This window comes from Pristiophorus japonicus, chromosome X (assembly GCF_044704955.1).
Source record: "Pristiophorus japonicus isolate sPriJap1 chromosome X, sPriJap1.hap1, whole genome shotgun sequence".
NCBI classification, from domain to species: domain Eukaryota; kingdom Metazoa; phylum Chordata; class Chondrichthyes; family Pristiophoridae; genus Pristiophorus; species Pristiophorus japonicus.
The window spans coordinates 32,530,094-32,551,438 of NC_092010.1; the positions used below are offsets into that span (position 1 = coordinate 32,530,094).

Here is a 21,345-nt window from a genome sequence, read left to right on the forward strand (position 1 = left end):
TGATCCATTCTGTGATGCTGTGTCAGCACAACAGAGGTTCAGGCCCATCATTTCTCAGTACATTGTGTTGCTAGTCTGTTAAGTCATCTGGGAGACTGAATACAGGCAATGTGTTTCCCTGCAAGTTGCCACACTCTGCTCCTACACCTCCAGGTAGCTAGCTTAAGAGCAACCTCAGCAAAGGCTTAAGAACTAGATGGTTGGTTGTTCTCCAAGAATTGGGGTATTTACCAGGCAGCAGGAGAAAATAACTTGATTTTTGGTGGGGGGTGGTGGAGGAGGAATACATAAACTTCTCTGTTTGGAATTTAGTAATTCTGGCACTTCAGCCACAACTTATAAAGAAAGACAGACTTGCATTTCTATATCACCTTTCACAACCACTGGACACCCCAAAACACTTTACAACCAATTAAGTACTTTTTGAAGTGTGGTCACTGTTGTAATACAGAAAATGCACTTGTTAAGTATCCCACTTTATGTTTTCCATTTATTCCCCTCTTTCCTCAGGCGTTTGGAACAGAATTCTTGAACCAATTGTGCGCCTGCGGAAAGAAGCAGACATGTTGCGACTTTTTCCTGACTATGTTAAAGGAGAGGACATGTTTGGACTGACGATTCATGCTGTCCTAAGAATTGCAGAGTCGGTAAGAAAAGAATAATAAAGGCTTCAGATACATGAGTAGCTGCAAAAATGAAATTGACAGTTTTCAAATATAACTTGTTACATGCCTAACCTGTAACCCTATGCAAGATAATTTAAATTCAGGTGTATTTTGATGGCTAGCTGTACTGAAGACTACGAAAGGTTACAGAAAATGGTCAGGTGAATGAGTGGGGAGAACAGGACGATAGAAATCTGCAAGTGAAGATGGTCATAAGCTGCAGGTTATACCTATTATATACTAAAACGGTGCTTGATCTCAACATGCTAATAGTATTGCTGTGGGAATAATGTTAAGCCACCCAATGTGCTAGCCTAATATGTCACAGATTCAGCTCAAAGGGTACAATGTAGCCATTGCAGAGACCTGACTACTGTGGGAGTTTCACGTTCCAGGTTATACGGCCTTTAAAAAGGACAGGAAAATAGGGAAAAGACAATATCACAGCAGTTGAAAGAAAAGGATAGCAGTTAGGGTGAGCAGGCAGTGGAAACACTGGGTGCAAACGATGCAAGACTCTGATAAGATTCAGTATAAAGCTAAAGGAAGTGACTTGCACAAATTCCCAGAAAAATGGTAATTCAGAAGACTGGGAGAAATCTAGAAAACAACAAGGGACACAGAAAAAGTAATCAAAAAGGCTAATGAAATGTTGGCCTTTATCTCAAAGCGGCTGGAATATAAAAGTGAGGAAGTGGGACTTCAGTGGCATAGAGCCTTGGTCAGACCCCATCTGGTGTACTGCATTCAGTTTTGGGCACTGCACCTCAGGGAAGGATATCTTGGCCTTGGAGAGGGTGCAGTGCAGATTCACCAAAATCATTGTGGAGCTAAAAGAGTTAAATTATGAGGACAGGTCACATAAACTTGGCTTATATTTCCTTGAACTCAGAAGATTGAGAAACGATCTGATTGAGGTGTTCAAAATGTTACAAGGATTCTATAAGGTAGATAAAAAGAAACGATTTACTCTGATGGGGGCTTGACAACAAGGGAACAATCTTAAAATTAGAACGAGGAGGGAAACCAGTCAGCACTTTTTCATACAAAAGGTAGTAGAAATCTAGAATTCTCTCCTTCCCCGTCCCCCCAAAAATGGCTGTGGATACTAGGGCAATTGAAGATTTCGAGACCGAGATCGATAGATTTATGTGGGGTATGAATATCAAGGGATATGGAGCTACGGTGGGTAAATGGAGTTGAGGTACAGAACAGCCATGATCTAATTAAATATAGGAACAGGAGCAGGCTCAAGGGGCTGAACGACCTACTCCTGTTTAATATGTTCCTAACGTATGTCCATCAATCAACTGAACTCGAGCCCTTTGTCAATTCCAACTGCAGTACTTAACATTCACAACAGGGTGGCACTGTAGCAGTGCATTTCCCAGAGAACAAGAGACATCTTGGTAAAGGTAAGTAAAGATAAATCTATCGTACTGACCTGGGGGCCCACAGAAATTGTGCTTTTGTGTTTTCCCCTAATATTTTTGCCAATTCCACTCCTGGGGTCCGCTTCACTTACCAGCCCCTTCTGTTTGGTGATTGTATTGGCACTGCTGCAATATTCTCCCAGCGTTTTGTTAAATGGCTGTCCCAGCTGATCGGCCATTCTACATGCCAATGCAGGCCCGATCGCTCGCCTGCCTGCCCGTTTACTGGCAGTACGGCAGCCGCGCTCTTTGCAGCGGTCTTAACCTTTGCCCGTCGTCCTCTTTCCCTCTGTCCGCCCACCTCTTCCATCCCCGCCCTCCTGGTTTTGGAGGGAAATGGAGTAGTGCTTTAACAAAGTGACCATTTATGATGGCAGTGAAGATTATGGCAAGGAAAAGTAATTGATTCAGGAGATGGGTGGGGAAGGGGTTCAGGGAGCAAGAGGTGGGTATTGGAGTGGTCAGATGAGCCTGGGAAATAGAGGAGCAGGGGGTTGGGGGAGTGGTACGATTGACTTATCCAGGATGGGGAGAGCTTTGTTGAGACTGAGATGGAGGTGATGCTGGAAAGTGACGGAGGTGTGTAGGAGCACAGATGATCTCAATCTTTGAGATGCAGATGTCCATAAGCTCCTTTAACTTCGCATTGGAGGCAAGATGGGATAGTAGGACATCTGGGGCAGACAAAAATAGCAATCGAGGATTGTCCTTGCCCTCGAGTGCTCTTGAAGTAAGAGGATAATTTGGCCATGGAGTGCAAGATGTAGTATTCCTTGAGGTAGTCAAGGCGGATTTGGTAGTGGGCAGGCAGCCAAGCTTGTGGTGCACCAAGAGCATTCAAATCTACTGCCTTCAGACTTCAGGATGCAGAGAGAGAGTAGTACCAGGGAGAATAGCAGGGTTGGGCGAGCGTGAGTGAAGTGGAGGGTGTCATAGGCAGAACTATGACACCCTCCACTATGTTGGAGGTCAAAAGTGGACCAAAACCACCCTCCGTCCAGGATCCTGCAGGGTAAAAATAACTGCTCTTTGCCCCCCCCCCCCCCCCCCCCCCCCCCCCGGTTTGCTGTGCTACCAAGCATCTCCTTGAACTCCTCTCCCCTACCCACTCCACTCTTGCCTCCAACAAGAAGTGCACGGAGCTCATGAACTTATTTTCCCACTAAGATTGAGATCCGTTCAGCTGCCTCTGCTGCTTTCCTTGCCCACTAAGCTCAGTCTCCGCCTCCCCTGTCCTGATTCTGAACCCACAATTCTCTCCTATCTCTCCTCTTGCCCTCTCCGAGCTCATCTTGTCCAAGAGACCCACTTTCTGCTCCCTTGACTTCATTCCCACAAAATTGCGGACCACACCACTTCCCTTCCTGGCCCCACGTTAGACCATAACTTAAATGGTTCCATCTCCCCCCTGGTACTATGCCCCTCCCTTTCAAAATCACCATCACTCCCTCCACAAAAAAAATAGCCATAACCAATGGTCCCTCAAATGTTTTTTTCCGTATGCGGACCCTTTAACTGCGCGATCCTTTAAATTTTTGCGCCTGCGCGGTTTCTTCCCCGTTGACGCCGATGAGCCGCCTGCGCGGGACCTTCAGACTGCTGTGTGGCTGCACAGCTTAGCGGGGACGTGGCCTATAACCACTCTGACCGTGCAAACTACCAGTCCATCTCCATTCTCCTTTTCCTCTCAAGTCTTTGAACATGTCTCCAAAAACCGTTCCCATCTTTACTTTGAATCTCTCCAGCCAGGTTTCTATCCCTCCCACAGCACCAAAACCGCCCTAACCAAAGTCACAAATGACATCCTCTTGACTGTTGTGCATTATCCCTCCTTGGCCTCAACCTCTCTGCAGCCTTTGACACAGTTGAGCACACCATCCACCTCCAGCTCCTATCCTCCCTTTTCAGCTCAGTGGGATTGTTCTCGCAGTTAAACATTGGGAAATCTGATGCCATCAGCTTCGACCCTCCCCCCGCGACAAATCCCTTGCCACTGATTCCATCCTGTTCCCCAGCCACTGACCCAATCTTGGTGTCCTACGTGACCCCAAGCTGAGCTTCTGACCCTACGCCATCTCCGTCACAAAGTCCGCCCATCTCCAGCCCTGCCTCCGCTCGTCTGCTTCTGAAACACTTCTCCGTGCCTTTTACATGTCCATGCTTAACGATTCCAATGCTTTCCTGGTCGGCTTCCCATCCTCCACCCTCTATAAACTTCATCTGATCCAAAGTTCTACTGCCCATATCCTATACCAGGTCCCACTCACCCATCGCCCCTGTCCTTGCTGGCCTACAGTGGCCCCAATGTCTCCAATTTAAAATTTTCATTGCGTTAAAATCTCTTAAAAGCCTCACTCCTCCTTATCTCTTTAACCTCCTCCAGTCCAACAACTACTTCCCTCTGAACGCTGCGTTCCTCTAAACTCTGGCCTTTTGTACATTCCCCACCTCTCCTTTCACCCAATCATTTGTGGCTGTGCCTTCATCTATCTGGGCTTCACACTCTGGAATTGCCTGCTTAAGCCCCATCGCCTCTCCACCACCCTCGCCCTCCTTAAAACCCATCTTTTCGACCAAGCATTCGGTCACCTGTCCTAATATTGCCGTCATTTGCTCAATGTCCATTTTGTCTGATTACTCCTCTGTGAAATACCATGGGACCTTTTTTGCTATGTTAAAGCTGCTATATGAATACAATTTGTTGAAGATGCTTTCAGTAGAGACTAAAGCAGGAAATCTTAGCAAAGAAATCACCATTGGATTTGAAAAATGCAGTAGACAACCAGGACTTTAAAGGAGGAGTGTAAATGGTTATGTGCTCAAATAAGGAAATGGTGCCAAAGATGCAAGGGGAGCGATTGCATCAGGACCTGGCCACACCACCACCACAACAGTTTGGGTAGGAGCAAATGGGGATGGTGGAAATTGTCACTTTGCAGGGTGGCTTCAGTAAGGGAGAAAACGTCACCACCCTTAAGCCAAGTTCCATCGGGCCCTGGGTATCGATTGACTTATCCAGGATGGGGAGACCTTTGTTAGCAAGAGAATAAAAGTTCTGGAGAGCAGCACCGGGTTTGGGGGCCACTAGAGAAGGGGACTATGAGAGTAGAACGGGAAGCAAATTGGAGAGATTAACCCTGGGGATAGCACTGGGCAGAAATGAGGCAATAGCGGTTGCTGCTCTGGAGAGACAGCGACGGGTGCCACGGTGGGCACGGAAGAGGATGCCAAGGATGGAGCAAAGGTGCACCATGGACATATCCAGGAATCGCTTAAGCCTGGAGTGATGGCAAGGAAAACTAGGCAGGAGTATAGTTTGAGGATATGGGATTTGAAAGTAAAACGGGCCAGAAGCAAGCCCACAGGGGTAGGGAGCCTGGCTTTGGTGCAGCAGTCAAAATATATACCTGTAAGAGTCAGTACAAATAGGGTTTAAGTTACATCAGCAGATACAGAGGTGCCTAAAACCTAGCTACGCAAATTTTATATGTAGAGGCATGGAATTGTTGGTAAAGAGCTCCGTGTGTTCGGAGCTCGGTTTGGCACTGGGGTGAGAAAAAAGGGCTTTGCAGAACTGGTGGGGTTTGTTTGATAGATGATAGGTAATATGCAATGTTGCCCAGTGCTTGGTGAAAACCGATGCATAACCTGGGGATAGTCCAAAGGTGGGCAGTGAATCATGGGGTGTCTACCAAGCAGTGACCTGGGAATTCAGATTGGTTTTGCTGTCGAGCCTGTAGTGCCACACTCTGGGGGTGACTCTCTCTGAGTTGTACAGTGGTCTGCTCTGCTCCTGCTCACTCCAGGGGTTAACAGGGCACTAAGGTTGTGAACTATCAAACTCAGCTTGAGCAGGCAGTCTGAAAGAGGCATGGGATTGAGGGCTATGGCACGGAATCTCTGGTAGAGGGGTGAGCAGGACGTTTTCAGTTTGCCAGTATTGAGCTGCAAGAAATTTTGGCTCATCCATGACTTGGTCAGATGGGCAATTTAAATACCAAGGGTTGTCGTGGAGGAGTAAAGCTGGCTTTTGAAATGTGCTACTGTACTTCTGACACTGCAAATTGAAGGTAGAAAAATGGGCCTTCTGCCATTTCTGTCCTCCTTGAGGGAAAGTTTTACCCCCTTTGTGTTGAAGTACGTTCCAAAGATTATTTTGTGAATTCATCTCGTTTTTCCTTCCAGTTACCAGGAGTAGAGAGTTGTCAGAACTACATATTCCGGTATGGTCGGCACCCGCTTATGGAACTCCCGCTAGCTGTTAATCCAACAGGGTGTGCCCGTTCTGAACCGAAGATTATGACTCACTACAAACGGTAGGTACAGGGAAAATACAGCTCATGAGGATCACTTAATAAAATGCCTTTTTAAAAAAAACAATTATAATGAAGTGAATCCTGTTACAAGATTTAAACGATGATCAATTTATATTCAAATAAGACTGCAGTAATGTTTGTGTGTGTGTGTGTGTAAGGTATGCATTGATAATTTGATCCCCACTTAAAGAGCACTGTCTTGCAGTTGTTAGAAAGTACTCCAGCTTAAAATAATTCAGTTTTCTCTCGTGCCAGTTTTATTTTCATTTTTTTTTTCTTTTGACCCATCCTGTTGTGTCCCCCAGAGCTTTTGTCTGCTGGACGCCTTCCTTGACCTGGGAGGATGGAGAGGTGTGGGCCAAGGTGTTCTGTAGCTGCCATTCATGTTTGCCTAACAGGAGTGTGAGATGTGGTTCACCACTAGCCTTGACCTTTTTTTTGCCTCATTGTAGTTAAGTGTTCCACAGTGTGATTATAATACTGCATCCAGTGGAATGATGCACACCTGGAGAATTGGTCAGTGCTTGCTTGCAAGCTCAAAAAGCCACGGCAAAATTTTAAATACTCAACTTTCTGGTAGCGACTCCAGCCAGCGCTCTGCTATTAGAAACATAGAAAATAGGTGCAGGAGTAGGTCATTCGGCCCTTCGAGCCTGCACCACCATTCAATATGATCATGGCTGATCATGCATTTTAGTACCCCATTCCTGCTTTCTCTCCATACCCCTTGATCCCTTTTAGTCATGAGGGCCACATCTAACTCCCTTTTGAATATATCTAACGAACTGGCCCCAATAACTTTCTGTGGTAGAGAATTCCACAGGTTCACAATTCTCTGGGTGAAGAAGTTTCTCCTCATCTCGGTCCTAAATGGCTTACCCCTTATCCTTAGAATGTGACCCCTGGTTCTCGACTTCCCCAACATCGGGAACATTCTTCCTGCATCTAACCTGTCCAATCCTGTCAGAATTTTATGTTTCTATGAGATCCCCTCTCATTCTTCTAAATTCCAGTGAATATAAGCCTAGTCGATCCAGTCTTTTTTCATATGTCAGTCCTGTCATCCTGGGAATCAGTCTGGTGAACCTTTGTTGCACTCCCTCAACAGCAAGAATGTCCTTCCTCCGATTAGACCAAAACTGTACACAATATTCAAGGTGTGGCCTTCCAACTAGACAGAGCTTACTGGACCACAAAAGCCTATTTTAAAATGATGAGTAATGAGAGATATCTTGATTTTTCAATTGTAGCTTTGATCATTTTTTTTTACTGGCCTGAGTGAAAATATGATATGTAGAGAGCACTGATACCTCAAACACATTTTTAGTCTTTACACCAGATAACGGCGATCCCTTTGGGACTAAGACTTTGCTTTGAGGGAGCCTTTTCTTATTGAACAAAATAGCAAATATAATAAGTATCATAGAATTTAAATTGTCCAAATATAAATGTTCATCTTTTTCCCCACATACATAACAGGCCACACACCTTGAACAGTACCAGCACATCAAAAGCATTTCAGAGTACAGTAACTGGAGAAATTAACACTCCCTACAGCAAGCAGTTTGTCCACTCCAAATCCTCTCAGTACCGCCGACTGAAAACTGAGTGGAAAAATAATGTTTACCTGGCTCGATCTCGAATACAGGTGAGTCCACTCCAACAAGATGTGAAATATCACCAATTAAACAGATCGTGCACTCTGAAATCAAATTATTTTTTCAACTGATCAATGTTTGCCATCCTCCAACTGAGTAGTGGTGGGTGGAGGGAAGAATTTGACTGAGAATCTAATCTAGAAATGCCATTTCTCAAGATATTTAGGTCCTTGCATAACTATCATTTCTTACTATCTGTATATATGGTTTTATTCAAGATCGCATTCTTGGGTGCTTTTTTCTGCTCTCTTCGATGGCACTCTTCACTATATTTACTTTGGGATTTTACTGTATTTGCTGTAAAATAGTGGTGCTTTGTAGCATACAGTGTCTTTTAGTAGTTCTGTGATCATTTTCATCAAAGTTTTAGCTTTGGACCTTACCAGTGTTGCTATCTCATACCAGTAATGCACCTCATTATTTTTGGTGCCTTGGGCTTGGCTCGACTAGGCCTACTTCCAATTGAGCTAGCCTCCTGGTTTCGAGATCTATATTAATAGCTATGTATTCTTCTCTGCAACCAACACCCACGACGCCTGTTTGCACTGCCTTCTGATATCCTTTTACTTTCAGAAGCTTGAAACCTGCTCCAAATTCAGCAAAGGGACCCTTTGGCTAATTTACTGAAAGGCTGATTAGCATGTCCAAGCTCTGTTCTTTCAACTGAATCTTCCATGAAGCCCACCTTTAAAGCTCCAGACAACTAAAGCAATTGGGGTTAAATAGAAAATGTTTAAAAGAATGATCCCAACATAAAGGAGCTGCTGGAGCAGCATTCCTTGCTGGTTAATTTGGCCAAAGAGGAGGTGAATTGCTCTCCTAGGGTCTGCCTACTAATCTTCTCCAGCCCCAATTTTACTGTTCTTTAACTGTTGAATTCTGGTGCCTCTGGACACCGGTATCAATTTAAAATTGAATGTAGTTGTCTTAAGCAAACTGCAAGGATAACAATCCTTAGTCTCTGGGATAGATTCGTTACATAATAGTGGACTTAAAATAAGGTCAAACAACTGCTTTAAATTGACGAGAACCAGTTAAATGTGTAACATTTGAGCTCAAGTCTTTTTTCTAAGAGGGATCTTACCGATTTCAATCGATGTACAAGCCTGAATGTGTAACCATAGTCTACATTGTCGCTGCTTCTGTAAACAAAAAAACCCACTTTGGGATGCCTAGTGTGCAATGTTTTTATGCAGTAAAAGGAACACATGACTTGATATTTGGCATGAAACTTGTGTGGTCCCATCGATTTAGCTTGTTCAGATGATGAGCCAATGTAAAGGTACATAGAATTTAAATTACACTTGAATGAGGAAGAACACACGGCACTGGATGTTTTAATACTTTTAAGTTGTACCGCATTAATATCCTCCTGCTTGTATATCCTGGGAATTGAGATCTCCTTATCGGAAAATTAAGATATGTCCACAGGTTACATCTTGAGACACGGTCACGAATAATGGAACCTGGACAGGAGCCAGTGAACTTCTCTGTGATGGCTCATGATAGAATTCATTCAATATTTGTTTTACCTTCGGATTGCCATCCTCCAGCTGAGTAGTGGTGGGAAGAATTTGACTGAGAATCTAATCTAGAAATGCCATTTCTCAAGATATTCAGGCCCTTGCAAAACTATCATTTCTTACTATGTATATATATGGCTTTATTCAAGATCACATTGAATATTTTTCTGCTCCATAGGGTCTGGGTCTCTATGCAGCCAAAGACCTTGAGAAGCACACAATGGTGATTGAATATATAGGGACAATCATTCGCAATGAGGTTGCAAACCGCAGGGAGAAATTGTATGAGACTCAGGTATGAATTAACCACATCGCTGTGTATAATGTTGTATATTGTTTCAAACACAACTGTTAAGCCAAACTTCAACTAATGGGGCCGGTACTGTTTAACACCTGTTATTTTCAGGTCATTAAAATCTGCAGGTGCTACATTTGTTCAGTTATTCAAGTTTAAAGTACAAAAAGGCAGCAGTGTTGGACGTATCATTTTGGACTGAAGTTTAATGCCATCAGTTCACATTACCCTGCCAAGTTCAAGTGGCTACCCAGTTTGCAGCTTTCATTGGTTAGTCAAGGGTTGATTACTACAATCCTCTGCAGACAGTTCTCAAATGCTGCCATGCCGCTATGGAGAATTACTGTGTAGAATTCCGGTACTTCCCTTCAGGGAGGGATGGTCATCTTTGGAGTACTTTTTCCACACCATCCAGCAACCAGTTTCAGAGCAGCGTTGGAGACCCTGGCAACTGGTTGGCCATTCTAGGTTGGGGGTTATATTTGCCACAGGAAAATCCAAATAAAAAGGGGGGGGAAAAGTATGTTTATGTACTGTAACATTGTTCTGTTTATGGCCATTACTTTTAAAAGGGAAGTGGATAAGTATAAGAACATAATAGGAGCAGGAGTCAGCCATACGGCCCCTCGAGCCTGCCCCGCCATTCAATAAGATCATGGCTGATCTGATCATGGACTCGGCTCCACTTCCCCGCTCCCCATACCCCCTTATCCCCTTATCGTTTAAGAAACTGTCTATATCTGTCTTAAATTTATTCAATGTCCCAGCATCCACAGCTCTCTGAGGCAGTGAATTCCATAGATTTACAACCCTCAGAAGAAATTTCTCTCATCTGTTTTAAATAGGCAGCCCCTTATTCTAAGATTATGCCCTCTAGTTCTAGTCTCCCCCCATCAGTGGAAACATCCTCTCTGCATCCACCTTGTCAAGCCCCCTCATAATCTTATACGTTTCGATAAGATCACCTCTCATTCTTCTGAATTCCAATGAGTAGAGGCCCAACATACTTGACCTTTCCTCATAAGTCAACCCCCTCATCCCCAGAATCAACCTAGTGAACCTTCTCTGAACTGCTTCCAAAGCAAGTATATCCTTTCATAAATATGGAAACCAAAACTGCACGTAGTATTCCAGGTGTGGCCTCACCAATACTTTATATAGCTGTAGCAAGACTTCCCTGCTTTTATACTCCATCCTCTTTGTAATAAAGGCCAAAATACCATTGGCCTTCCTGAGCACTTGCTGTACCTGCATACTATCCTTTTGTGTTTCATGCATAAGTATTCTCAGGTCCCGCTGTACTGCGGCAGTTTGCAATCTTTCTCCATTTAAATAATAACTTGCTCTTTGATTTTTTTTCTGCCAAAGTGCATGCACCTCACACTTTCCAACATTATGCTCCATCTGCCAAATTTTTGCCCACTCACTTAGCCTGTCTATGTCCTTTTGCAGATTTTTTGTGTCCTCCTCACACACTGTTTTTCCTCCCATCTTTGTATCGTCAGCAAACTTGGCTACGTTACACTCGGTCCCTTCATCCAAGTCGTTAATATAGATTGTAAATAGTTGGGGTCCCAGCACTGATCCCTACGGCGCTCCACTAGTTACTGGTTGCCAACCAGAGAATGAACCATTTATCCCGGCTCTGTTTTCTGTTAGTTAGCCAATCCTCTATCCATGCTAATATATTATCCCCAACCCTGTGACCTTTTATCTTGTGCCGTAACCTTTTATGTGGCACCTTGTCAAATGCCTTCTGGAAGTCCAAATACACCACATCCACTGGTTCCCCTTTATCCACCCTGTTTGTTACATCCTCGAAGAACTCCAGCAAATTTGTCAGACATTATTTCCCCTTCATAAATCCATGCTGACTCTGCCTGACCGAATTTTGCTTTTCCAAATGTCCTGCTACTGTTTCTTTAATAATGGACTCCCCAACATTTTCCCAACGACAGATGTTAGGCTAACTGGTCTATAGTTTCCTGCTTTTTGTCTGCCTCCTTTTTTAAATAGGGCCAGACAAAAAGCCACACAAATATGTGACAAATAAACCTTTAAAAGGGTATAGGCAGGAAAATGGGACTAAGTGGCTAGCTCTATCAGAGAGGTGGCACAGATGGGCTGAATGGTGGCCTCATATGCAGTAGGATTCTATGATTGTACTGAGAGATACATTACTAACTTGAATTAATCCTAATAGGAGTCGTATCTCTTGGTATTGGTGTGACTGGTCAGATTACTATATAATCCTTTAAATGCAATGGTGAATGCTGTACTCGAGTGTAAACTGATGTACATCAGGTTATGATCCAAGCATCGAGTGTTAAGTACTTGTGCTGTATTTATATCAAGTGCATGAAATTTAGTACAAGTTGAATCTGTCAAATGACCTATATCAGATAATACATGTGGGATTGTACGCTATATGCTCAAACTATTCAAGTTTCTGCATCTCTGGTATCGCCCTGTATCCCATCTAATGGCTGCACGATTGACGGGGCCTCTCCTTGGGGTCACTCTGGTCTGTCCTTGGTTACCTTACTCCCAATCTTCAGTGACCCCAGCACTGGGTTCTCTGGTTGAAGCTGATTTAGATTTGAACTGATGCAAAGCTCTGAGAACAAAGAAAATAAAGTGAATAAGATACGATAGTGAAAATAGAAATGTTGAAAATGAACAAGAAGTTGGTCAGCATCTGTAAAGAGGAAAGACAGGTTCATGTTTCGGGTGCAAGGCCCTTCCTCGGGACTGTGGTCTTGCCCTGGAACGTTGACCTTTCCTCTATACAGGTGCTGACTAACCTGCTGTGTATTTCTAGCATCTTTGCTTTTGTTTCAGATTTCCATCATTTTTTTAATTAAAGCTACTGCAGTGCTACAGTTGTCTATACAGAGAATAGAGGAAAAAGGAAAGGAGGGGGTAACCTTCTAAAACAAAAACTGGGACAAGAAGCACGTCACATACAGAAGGAAAATAGAAAAGATAGGAGAAAATCATAACATAAACCACCCCGCATTCCTTACCTAGTAGGTGTTTTGCAGCATCTCGATTTCCTTGGTCTGAAGACCAGAATATGCCATTACCTCAGTCAAGATCGAGTGGTGTTCCATGATCTCACGCTTGACAGGAATATTTTAAAAGAAAGTGGTTGCTGGTTGCATTTGGGGAAAGTGATGTGTATCATGTGACATTGGCTTCTGTCTTCCTGATACAGTCACTACAGGGTTAAAAACCAAACTCTCAAACTATATCCTTGCTTGTTTTGATATATTCACTTCAGAATACAGGTATTTTGTTTAGTATGCTACCCGAGGGAGGAGCAATGTTCTTCAGTTCAAATCCAAGCTTCTTGTGGGTTTTGTTTGTGTGTGTGTTTGCTTGGGAGCTCAAGGCACATATTTAAGTTTCTGTTGTCTCGGTCACTTTTATTTTTTGAAAAGTACTTGTCTTTTTAAAAAAAAATATATAAAGTAGTTTGTTTAATGCCATCGGATACATAGGCCAGAGAGACTCTGGATAGTCAAACAAGCCACCACATAATGGTTAATATTCAGGGACTTTGTGTTCAATCCAGTTTATATTGCAGTTTAGCAAGGCAGGTGCGACTGTTAATTTTTATATTCTATCTGAGGAGTGTACTGTGAATCTATAGTGTGTAATTGCTTCTATTCACTTCATTTACTGTTAGTTTATAGCCTTAGTTTTAGCAACGGTCATGTGAAGTTTTTATTCTACCACCTTCTGAAGTTGAGCAAGATTGTGTAAACAGCGTATTATATAACTAGTCAAAATACAGTAAGGTGCATTTCCTTTTGATATTGGCCAGTTAAAGGCAAAGTCCACGTGATAGAAAATGTGACACGATAAGATTTCTGGTTTGGTGTTCCTTTTAAATTAATTTACATATAAGCAATTTTAATAAATTAATGCAGTTCATATCCTTGTTGCCAAGCTTATTTTGAAACAAAGTTTAAAATTTCTAATGGTTACAAACTAGAGAGAAGGGAATCATTCTAACCGGAACAATGCTGTGTGATCGGTTGTTTGTATTGGACTGGACTTATTTGAATGTTTAAGTCAGATATTCAAAATTCAATTCATCCCAGTTTTCCTTTTTTACCAGATTTGAAAAGACTGTTCTATTTAAATCAAGATGCAGTTTGAAAGCTCAACGAAGCAACCAGTCAGTTTGATATTCTGGAAAGAAAGGAGAAAGACTGTATATATCGTTAAAATCAATTTATGAAGGATAAGCTTAGTTCAGGGAGTTGTATTCTTTGTTTTTATTAATTTATTCTTAATTTCTTGGAGTTTGGAGGAAGGTTGTCTACTCTAAATATATTACGACTTGTTCTTGTGCTTGTTCATTTGTAAAATAGTGTTTTTGATATTTTAAACTTTGAACAAGGTCTGACGTAATGCTCTATGAAGACCAGTTTCATTGACACTGGACATTTTGGGCACTCAAGTTTTATGAAAGGGGGATGTGCAAGAAGAGGGAAGAGAAATAGAAGATCAGAAGCTAAATTTCTTTTTCGCTTTTCTTTCAGAATCGAGGTGTTTATATGTTTCGGATTAATAATGAGCATGTGATTGATGCTACTTTAACTGGAGGCCCAGCCAGGTAAGTGACATTTCTGTTGTTGTGATGGCATCAGCAAGAATGATTTTAGAATTGAATTGAATTGAAATTCTTTATTTGGCAATAATGATTGTTTCTGGTGATTGACAAGCAAAGGTTCTGAATTTTTTTGTACCTTCTTGAAAGGGTGTGAAAACTTTTATCCTCTTGGTCTCGATTTCATTTCCTAGCTGCTTCCAGGCCATCAGCAATCTCACCAGACGCGAGACCCAGTAAAGTTTGACCTTGAATGGTGATCACGTGATTTGAACAGCAGTAACATTGTGATCTGTTATTGCTGGTTGCCAAGGAAATGCACATCTTATATAAATTATAAGTATATTTGGGAATCAACTCGTATATATGACCAGTTTTGACAACCATTACAAAAGCAAAATTGATCTGTGTTGCACCCAGGCTTATTATGCATGTATTTACATCCCCCACTCAAGGGCCAGTAGTGGAGGTAACTTTACGATTTGTTGGATTCCTGTTATTTTCATTTTACAGTTTGTTGTATTGTGAAATGTCCACAGCTGGCGACATTATAAATTACTTTTTCACTTCTGATTGTACTTTGTGTAAACTTGCTGTTTTTCTCTTTTACAAAAAAAACACTTAACCTTTTCCTACTGTGCAGGTATATCAATCATTCCTGTGCCCCCAACTGTGTGGCAGAGGTTGTGACCTTTGACAAGGAGGACAAAATAATCATTATCTCAAGCAGACGAATTCCAAAAGGAGAGGAGGTGAGTGGCAAAACAGAGAAAAATAAGAGTTACTGGGTCAAAAGCAAGATACTGCGGATACTGTAAATCTGAAATAAAAACAGAAAATGCTGGAAATACTCAGCAAGCCAGGCAGCCTCTGTGGAGAGAGAAAGAGTGTTCACCTTTCAGGTTGATGACCTTTCGTCAGAAGAGTTAATTGGGTACTTGGCCGAGAGTGAATGAGAGCTGTTAGTCTGCGATAGAAAATCCAAAGTCTGAGATAGAAAATTTCTTCATTTGTCATCCTCTGTGTTCTGGGCGTTCATCCATGTTTTCTACAATGGAAAACCAGATGGCTGTTGCCACTTTTAAGAACATTTATGTAGTATTTCATTGTGTTGGATTCCTTTTTCCAACAATGTTCATAACCCTGCACATGAGCTATCGAACAGCACATAGAACTACTTGAGTTCTAATAACATACGACTGTGGAACCACTTGCCTCTATCCTGGGGTATCTCTGACCACCGCCAGCTAGCAATGTCTGCTGCTGTTTCCCCCCTCTTCTCCCCCCCCCCCCCCACCACCACCACCAAGTAAGTATGCACAATACTTCCTGGAAAGAAAGAAATGTTCAACAGTGTTAATGTGTGCTTGCATGGTCAAGTATCCCATTCATTTCAAATGGAAATTTGCACAGGTGTGATCTTTTCAGCTGCTACTAGGCCTCCGTATGGAATCATGTTGTCGAGGTAGACAACTTGAGTGGAAAGGTCTACAGTTGAATGTCGCACTGTCTAAAATCCTGAAGAGATATTTTCCTTTATGTAAATTTATGGAAAATCTATTTTGCTCATCTGGGAAGGTTTATCATAGCTCAGTAACTACACAATCAAAAGTATATCAGCTGGTGTCCGAATATCGACTGTTCATTGACCATTTTCTGTCTTAATAGAATTTCTTTTCCTTTCTCCAGCTGACTTATGACTATAAGTTTGATTTTGAAGATGATCAGCACAAGATTCCATGTCATTGTGGAGCTCTCAACTGCAGAAAGTGGATGAACTAAAACATTTAGAGCAATTTTAGCTGGTTCAGAATTCACAACAATTTGAGATAGTTCAGAATTCTGGACTTTGCATCTGGTATACTCAGAGAAATCATACTGACAGATTATCCTACATGGAATCTCTCAGCAGCAAGACTACGAAGATGGGGAAAATTCTCACTAGTTTACGAAGAAGTATTTACCACATTTCATGTTGGAGAATATCTGTAGTTGGAAGTTAGTGTAGTGATCTTGTTAATCTCAGACGTGCAGAACATTTTAACAACATTTAGCGAACAATGAGTTACTAAAACAAATGGACTGAGCAGATGTACAGAGATAATAAAATACACAGCCAATGACTGCGTTTCCTGCCAGGCCTGTGGGTTGCTTCTGAATGTAATCTATGGATTTTTTGTTGCTGTCTATAGTCCCCGCGAGAGAGAGAACGAGAGAGAGACTGAGAATCTCTCAGCTGTGCAGACCTTTTCTGATGGGACTTAACCTAAAGGACAGATTGTATTTCTAATGAAGTCCAGCCAAAGGAGGGAAGACTGGGATTGGAAAGTCACCAGCTTTCCTAACTCTGCTGGAAGAGGTCTCTGATTTTAGACAGAGATGTGGTACATCTCGAGGTCAAAGGGAATGAATGGGGTTTTCATCTGAGCAGATTTTTTTTAATACAAGAATGTTTGAACATTGCGGGTATAAGTAACATAAACGCAGATTGTTTTTTTATGGGAGGGGAGTGATTTTGAAACCAAGGCAGCGATTTAATGAGCAGCACTCCTAAAAACACTAGAGTTTTAAAGAGATGGTGTCCCTTGGGTGTGACAAATTTGACTGCATTAATAGATTTGGATTTCCCATACTATTTGCCCTAATTGTATGCTGGAGGATCAGTGTGGGATTTCTTGTTTGCAAGGTTTTTGGTTACTTTGCCAAAATCAGTAATGTTGACTTTTAAAGCAACTGCCCCATTTTGTGTGTTTATTATTATCACCAGATTGTAGTCTATTTCAAGGGAAGTTAACTCCATAATTGACCAAAATCTAGAGGAAGGAAAAACATAATGAAGTAGCTTGGTAGAAACTGAGAAAAATGTAACCATCCATCCATGTTGGTCACTTGTGTGTAAAATCTGAGTGACTATCTAGGAAATGTTGATCTTTTGCACATGTTACTCAAAAATAAATGTGCAAAAGATACTTTTTGAAAGACAATCCACATTAGTAAGAACTCACTAGGACCAGTTGAATGGTTCTCTGTTGGGGATTTACTGGAAACAACTTAATATATAGGGATTCTGGAGCTGGCACAGACAATTCTAATAAGGTTATCGATGCGGTCTGGCTGTAACTGTCCAGTTGAAAATCAAGGTTCAAATTGATAAATTAACCATCTCCCAATTCTGAATCTGGACGATCCCTTTTAAGCTGTCGACCTGACAACATATATTTCCATGATTGGTGACGTTTTCTTCCAACACACAATTTATATTTCAAAAATAGAAGCAACTAGCACACCAGTCATACAGGGCTATCTAATTTGGACAATGGGGACCTATAACCTCGATTATAAGTCCTCAGTTGCTGATCAATAATGTAAAACATAGTGAAAAGGAGGGTGGCACTTGAAGACCTCTTCTGAGGCCATCTTGATCCTGATCAGTCAGTATCAACAGGCGAGCGGCTAGGGCATTTGGTTCAACGCACAAACGGACTCTCTCTGAAATCTCTTGCAGAGGAGACTTGCACTGAAGGATTTCTCACCTACTTGATTCCACAAGTCATTTTACTGTAGTTTTGTTCCTGTAATATATATATAAAAGTGTGAATTTTATTCGGAACAGTAGGATAGGTCTGGATGGGGGAGATTTTTTTTATTGGCGCGATTCGTGAAAGCTGCTGCCCCCACTGCATCTTCTCCACGCTGCAACTGTAAAAATGTAAATACAAAACTTGTAGAAATCTCCAAAGCAGAAACCACTGGATCAGATTCTCATTCGTACAAATGAACGGTTGGTATTGGTGATATAAAATAGCTGCTGGTTGGATTGAAGCAGGGAAGACATTAGCATGCAATGAGAAGATTCTAGGTAATGTAGATCATGTTAGATAAATTTAAGCTTACAGTGTTTTACTGTTTTTATAATAAAAGCTGATTTCACCCCTCTCTTCAACTGACTGGAGCCGGGGTGTCTTTTAATGGAAGATTCTAATTTAAAAATGGGGCGCTTTTTTTCATTTTAACTGAAGATGTCCGCAGAGCCCTAATGCATTATGGGATCCCACTTCCCTGACCGCCACAGTTGGGGACGTTAGTCACGTAATGTATTGTTGGAACATGCTCAGTTAACAAATGAAGATGTCCTGTTTGCAGTAAAGCCTTGTTCATACTGTTTACACTCTGAGCTAGGTATTTTGTGGTGCATTTTATCCTTGCAATTGGGGCAAAAACAAAAGCAGAGATTTCGGAGTATTTTTTAATGACAAAGTAAACTTCCAGAATATGAAAGGTTTTTTTTGTTTGTGTTGTGTGCATTCTGTACAGCAAATGTTGTCACTGGTAATGAATTAAAATTATCCTTTTTTATTGTATGTGGCATGTTTTTTTTTGTACTGAACATAAGTTGAATTGTATATAATTTATGTCGAAGAGCCAAGATGTTTCTTGCTGCTCTATGTATTAAATCTCCTGCAGGAATAAGCTTATTCTGTACATCCCTGGTACATGTAGAGACTGTTTATGATCATGTTGGCTAGATTGTACAAACCTTTTTTTAAATACAAATGTAGCATCTTTGCATTACTGTATGATAAATAGGGACATCTGTTCCTACAGAGGTGAATTTACTGCATTAAAACTGTTTGAAATAAAATCACCCTTGGTCTACATTTATTTGTCTCGGGTTAGAGTGGGAGAAGAGAACCTAGTCTGCCATGGTAAAGGAACCATATTGAAGAGCATTCTACTGTGTTCAAGACCCTTGTCTTGAAGAATTGATGTCCTATCGTGATTGTGTTTTTATAGTGTCACCTACAGATGCCGTTCCAGTTAAATATGTTAAACACATAATGAAGCAGGCATTTAAATCACTAAGAATAGAAATCAATAAATATATGTGCAATAAAGTGTTGTTCCATGTTTTGTTACCACACGTTGCAATTAATTTTTTTATATGGCGGTGCTGGGGTTGCCAATGTAGGTCTGCGCTCCTCAGAATGAAAGCTGGGATGTTTAAATAGGTTTATTAAAAACTTTGAGGCTTTTGTGATTATTTGTTTTAATAGAGCTACAAACTGAAACGGCAAGTTCATTTTTCCAAGTTATTTTTGACTTTTTAGGAGATAAGATAAAAGCTTAGGTTACAGAATGGTTACATCATTGATATTGCTTTATAAAATACAGATTGTGTTTTTATGGAGTTAAAGAAAAACAGGTGATATTAACAAAAAATGTTTAACTAGGATGTGTGTGTGGTTTCTTACAGAACTGATTGCTGTAACTACTTAACATAGAATCCCTCATTCTTGTTGGTAAAAATAACCCAGCAGGGGGCACCAAAGATATGAATTTGCTCTGCTTGAAATGAAAGACTTATTTTTTTCTACAGGAGCAGTTTGATCCAGGTATCTGAAGCTGATCCAGGTATAGTAGGATGACCTACAACCTGTGAGTAGCTTGCCCAGACATAGGCGCAAAGGAATCTCAAGGGGCAGTCTCTTTGAGTGGTGAATAGACTCAGATCAGCTACGATCTTTCTTAGCACAAATATAAATATGTGGGTTAATGGTGGATAGACAAGGGCCTGGATTTTGCAGTGGGTAATGACTGCGAACTGTCGTGACCTAAAACTGACCGTAACTTCAGGATATAGCGCATGCGCATCTAAATGCGGATATCCTGAAGTTACAGTCAGTCCATTCATTGCTCTGACACAGGCTGCGCTGTGGCCTCTCTTTCCACCCGCCCCAAATAGCCAGCGATCAGTGGAACGGACGAAAACATGAGCTTTACCGTATTAATATTGCTGTTAAACACCCCATTAAATGTTGAGTCTTGTTGGAATAGGTGATTGGGGTTTTAACAGCGTATTGACTGCTCAACAACAATTCTGGCCCTGAAAAACAGATTCTTGTATTTGTGGAATGTCAAGCTTCTCTATTGATAAAATTACAATTACATTTTTTTAAATGTTCATGATATTTCAGCTTCTACCATAACCCTAAGTGTATGTCCCAAACCTTATTAAAAAGTGCACCTGTCCAGTGCTTTTAATTTCCTGGTTTGCTGTCTGCAAGAATTCTTCAATGTGCTTGGCTGCTTCGACAGCTTGGTGGACATCACTGCAGCTTGATGCTGGGAATTCCCTTTATACGGCGCTACAACCAATTGCACGTTGAGAAAGGTAAAGTTCTCGCCACAGAGATCTATGGGCAGCTTTCTTCGAGGTCAGTGGCGAGTGCCTTCGCTTCGCTGTTGACCACAAATTACGAGCCATTATCTTACATCTGAAATTTGATGTGGGAAAAATACATTTTAGGAGGTAAATATAAAGAGGAAATATACACTAAATGGTAAGTTTAAAAGGAGCAAAGACTTGGGGCTTCAGATACACATCTTCAAAAGTGGGACAAGTTAATAAATATATTTTATTAAAAATACATGCTTCATTACTAAGAGCATGGGTACAAAAGCAAAAAAAGTAATGCTAAACCTATAAAAATCATTAGTTGGGCTGCAGTTTGAATATTATGTCTCATTTTGGCTGCCTTTAATTATTTCTTAAAGGAACTGTGTCCTGAGGAGATGCTCCAAATAATCATCCTTTTTGTATATTGAAGTGCAGCCTCTTTAAAAGAATGAGGAAAACATTCTTGTATGGTAGAATTGTAGTGGAAGTATTTTCATAATAGTGACATGAATATATTTTGGCTGGCAGTTTCGAATTTGATTCAAGCTATGCTTATTGAGTAATTTTGCACTATTAGATAACCATGTGTACTCTATTAGAGACTACAGAACAGGTAGGTCCATTGAAGGATGAGATACCTAGTTCTTTAATTGTTT

At 41.4% G+C, this 21,345-nt stretch overlaps 1 protein-coding gene across 10 annotated transcripts in view; it reads left to right on the forward strand.

The window, feature by feature from the left end:
* kmt2d (lysine (K)-specific methyltransferase 2D) overlaps nt 1-19,156 on the forward strand; it is a 215,210-nt gene extending 196,054 nt beyond the window's left edge. For all 10 annotated transcript variants that reach the window (XM_070869514.1, XM_070869513.1, XM_070869512.1 and 7 more), the window contains 7 exons: nt 511-647; nt 6,284-6,414; nt 7,894-8,062; nt 9,774-9,890; nt 14,444-14,517; nt 15,155-15,263; nt 16,201-19,156. In XM_070869514.1, coding sequence (XP_070725615.1) covers nt 511-647; nt 6,284-6,414; nt 7,894-8,062; nt 9,774-9,890; nt 14,444-14,517; nt 15,155-15,263; nt 16,201-16,293 — 830 coding nt within the window. In that variant the 3' untranslated portion in view covers nt 16,294-19,156. The remainder of the gene's footprint in view (nt 1-510; nt 648-6,283; nt 6,415-7,893; nt 8,063-9,773; nt 9,891-14,443; nt 14,518-15,154; nt 15,264-16,200) is intronic.
* The last annotated feature ends 2,189 nt before the right edge of the window (nt 19,157-21,345 follow it).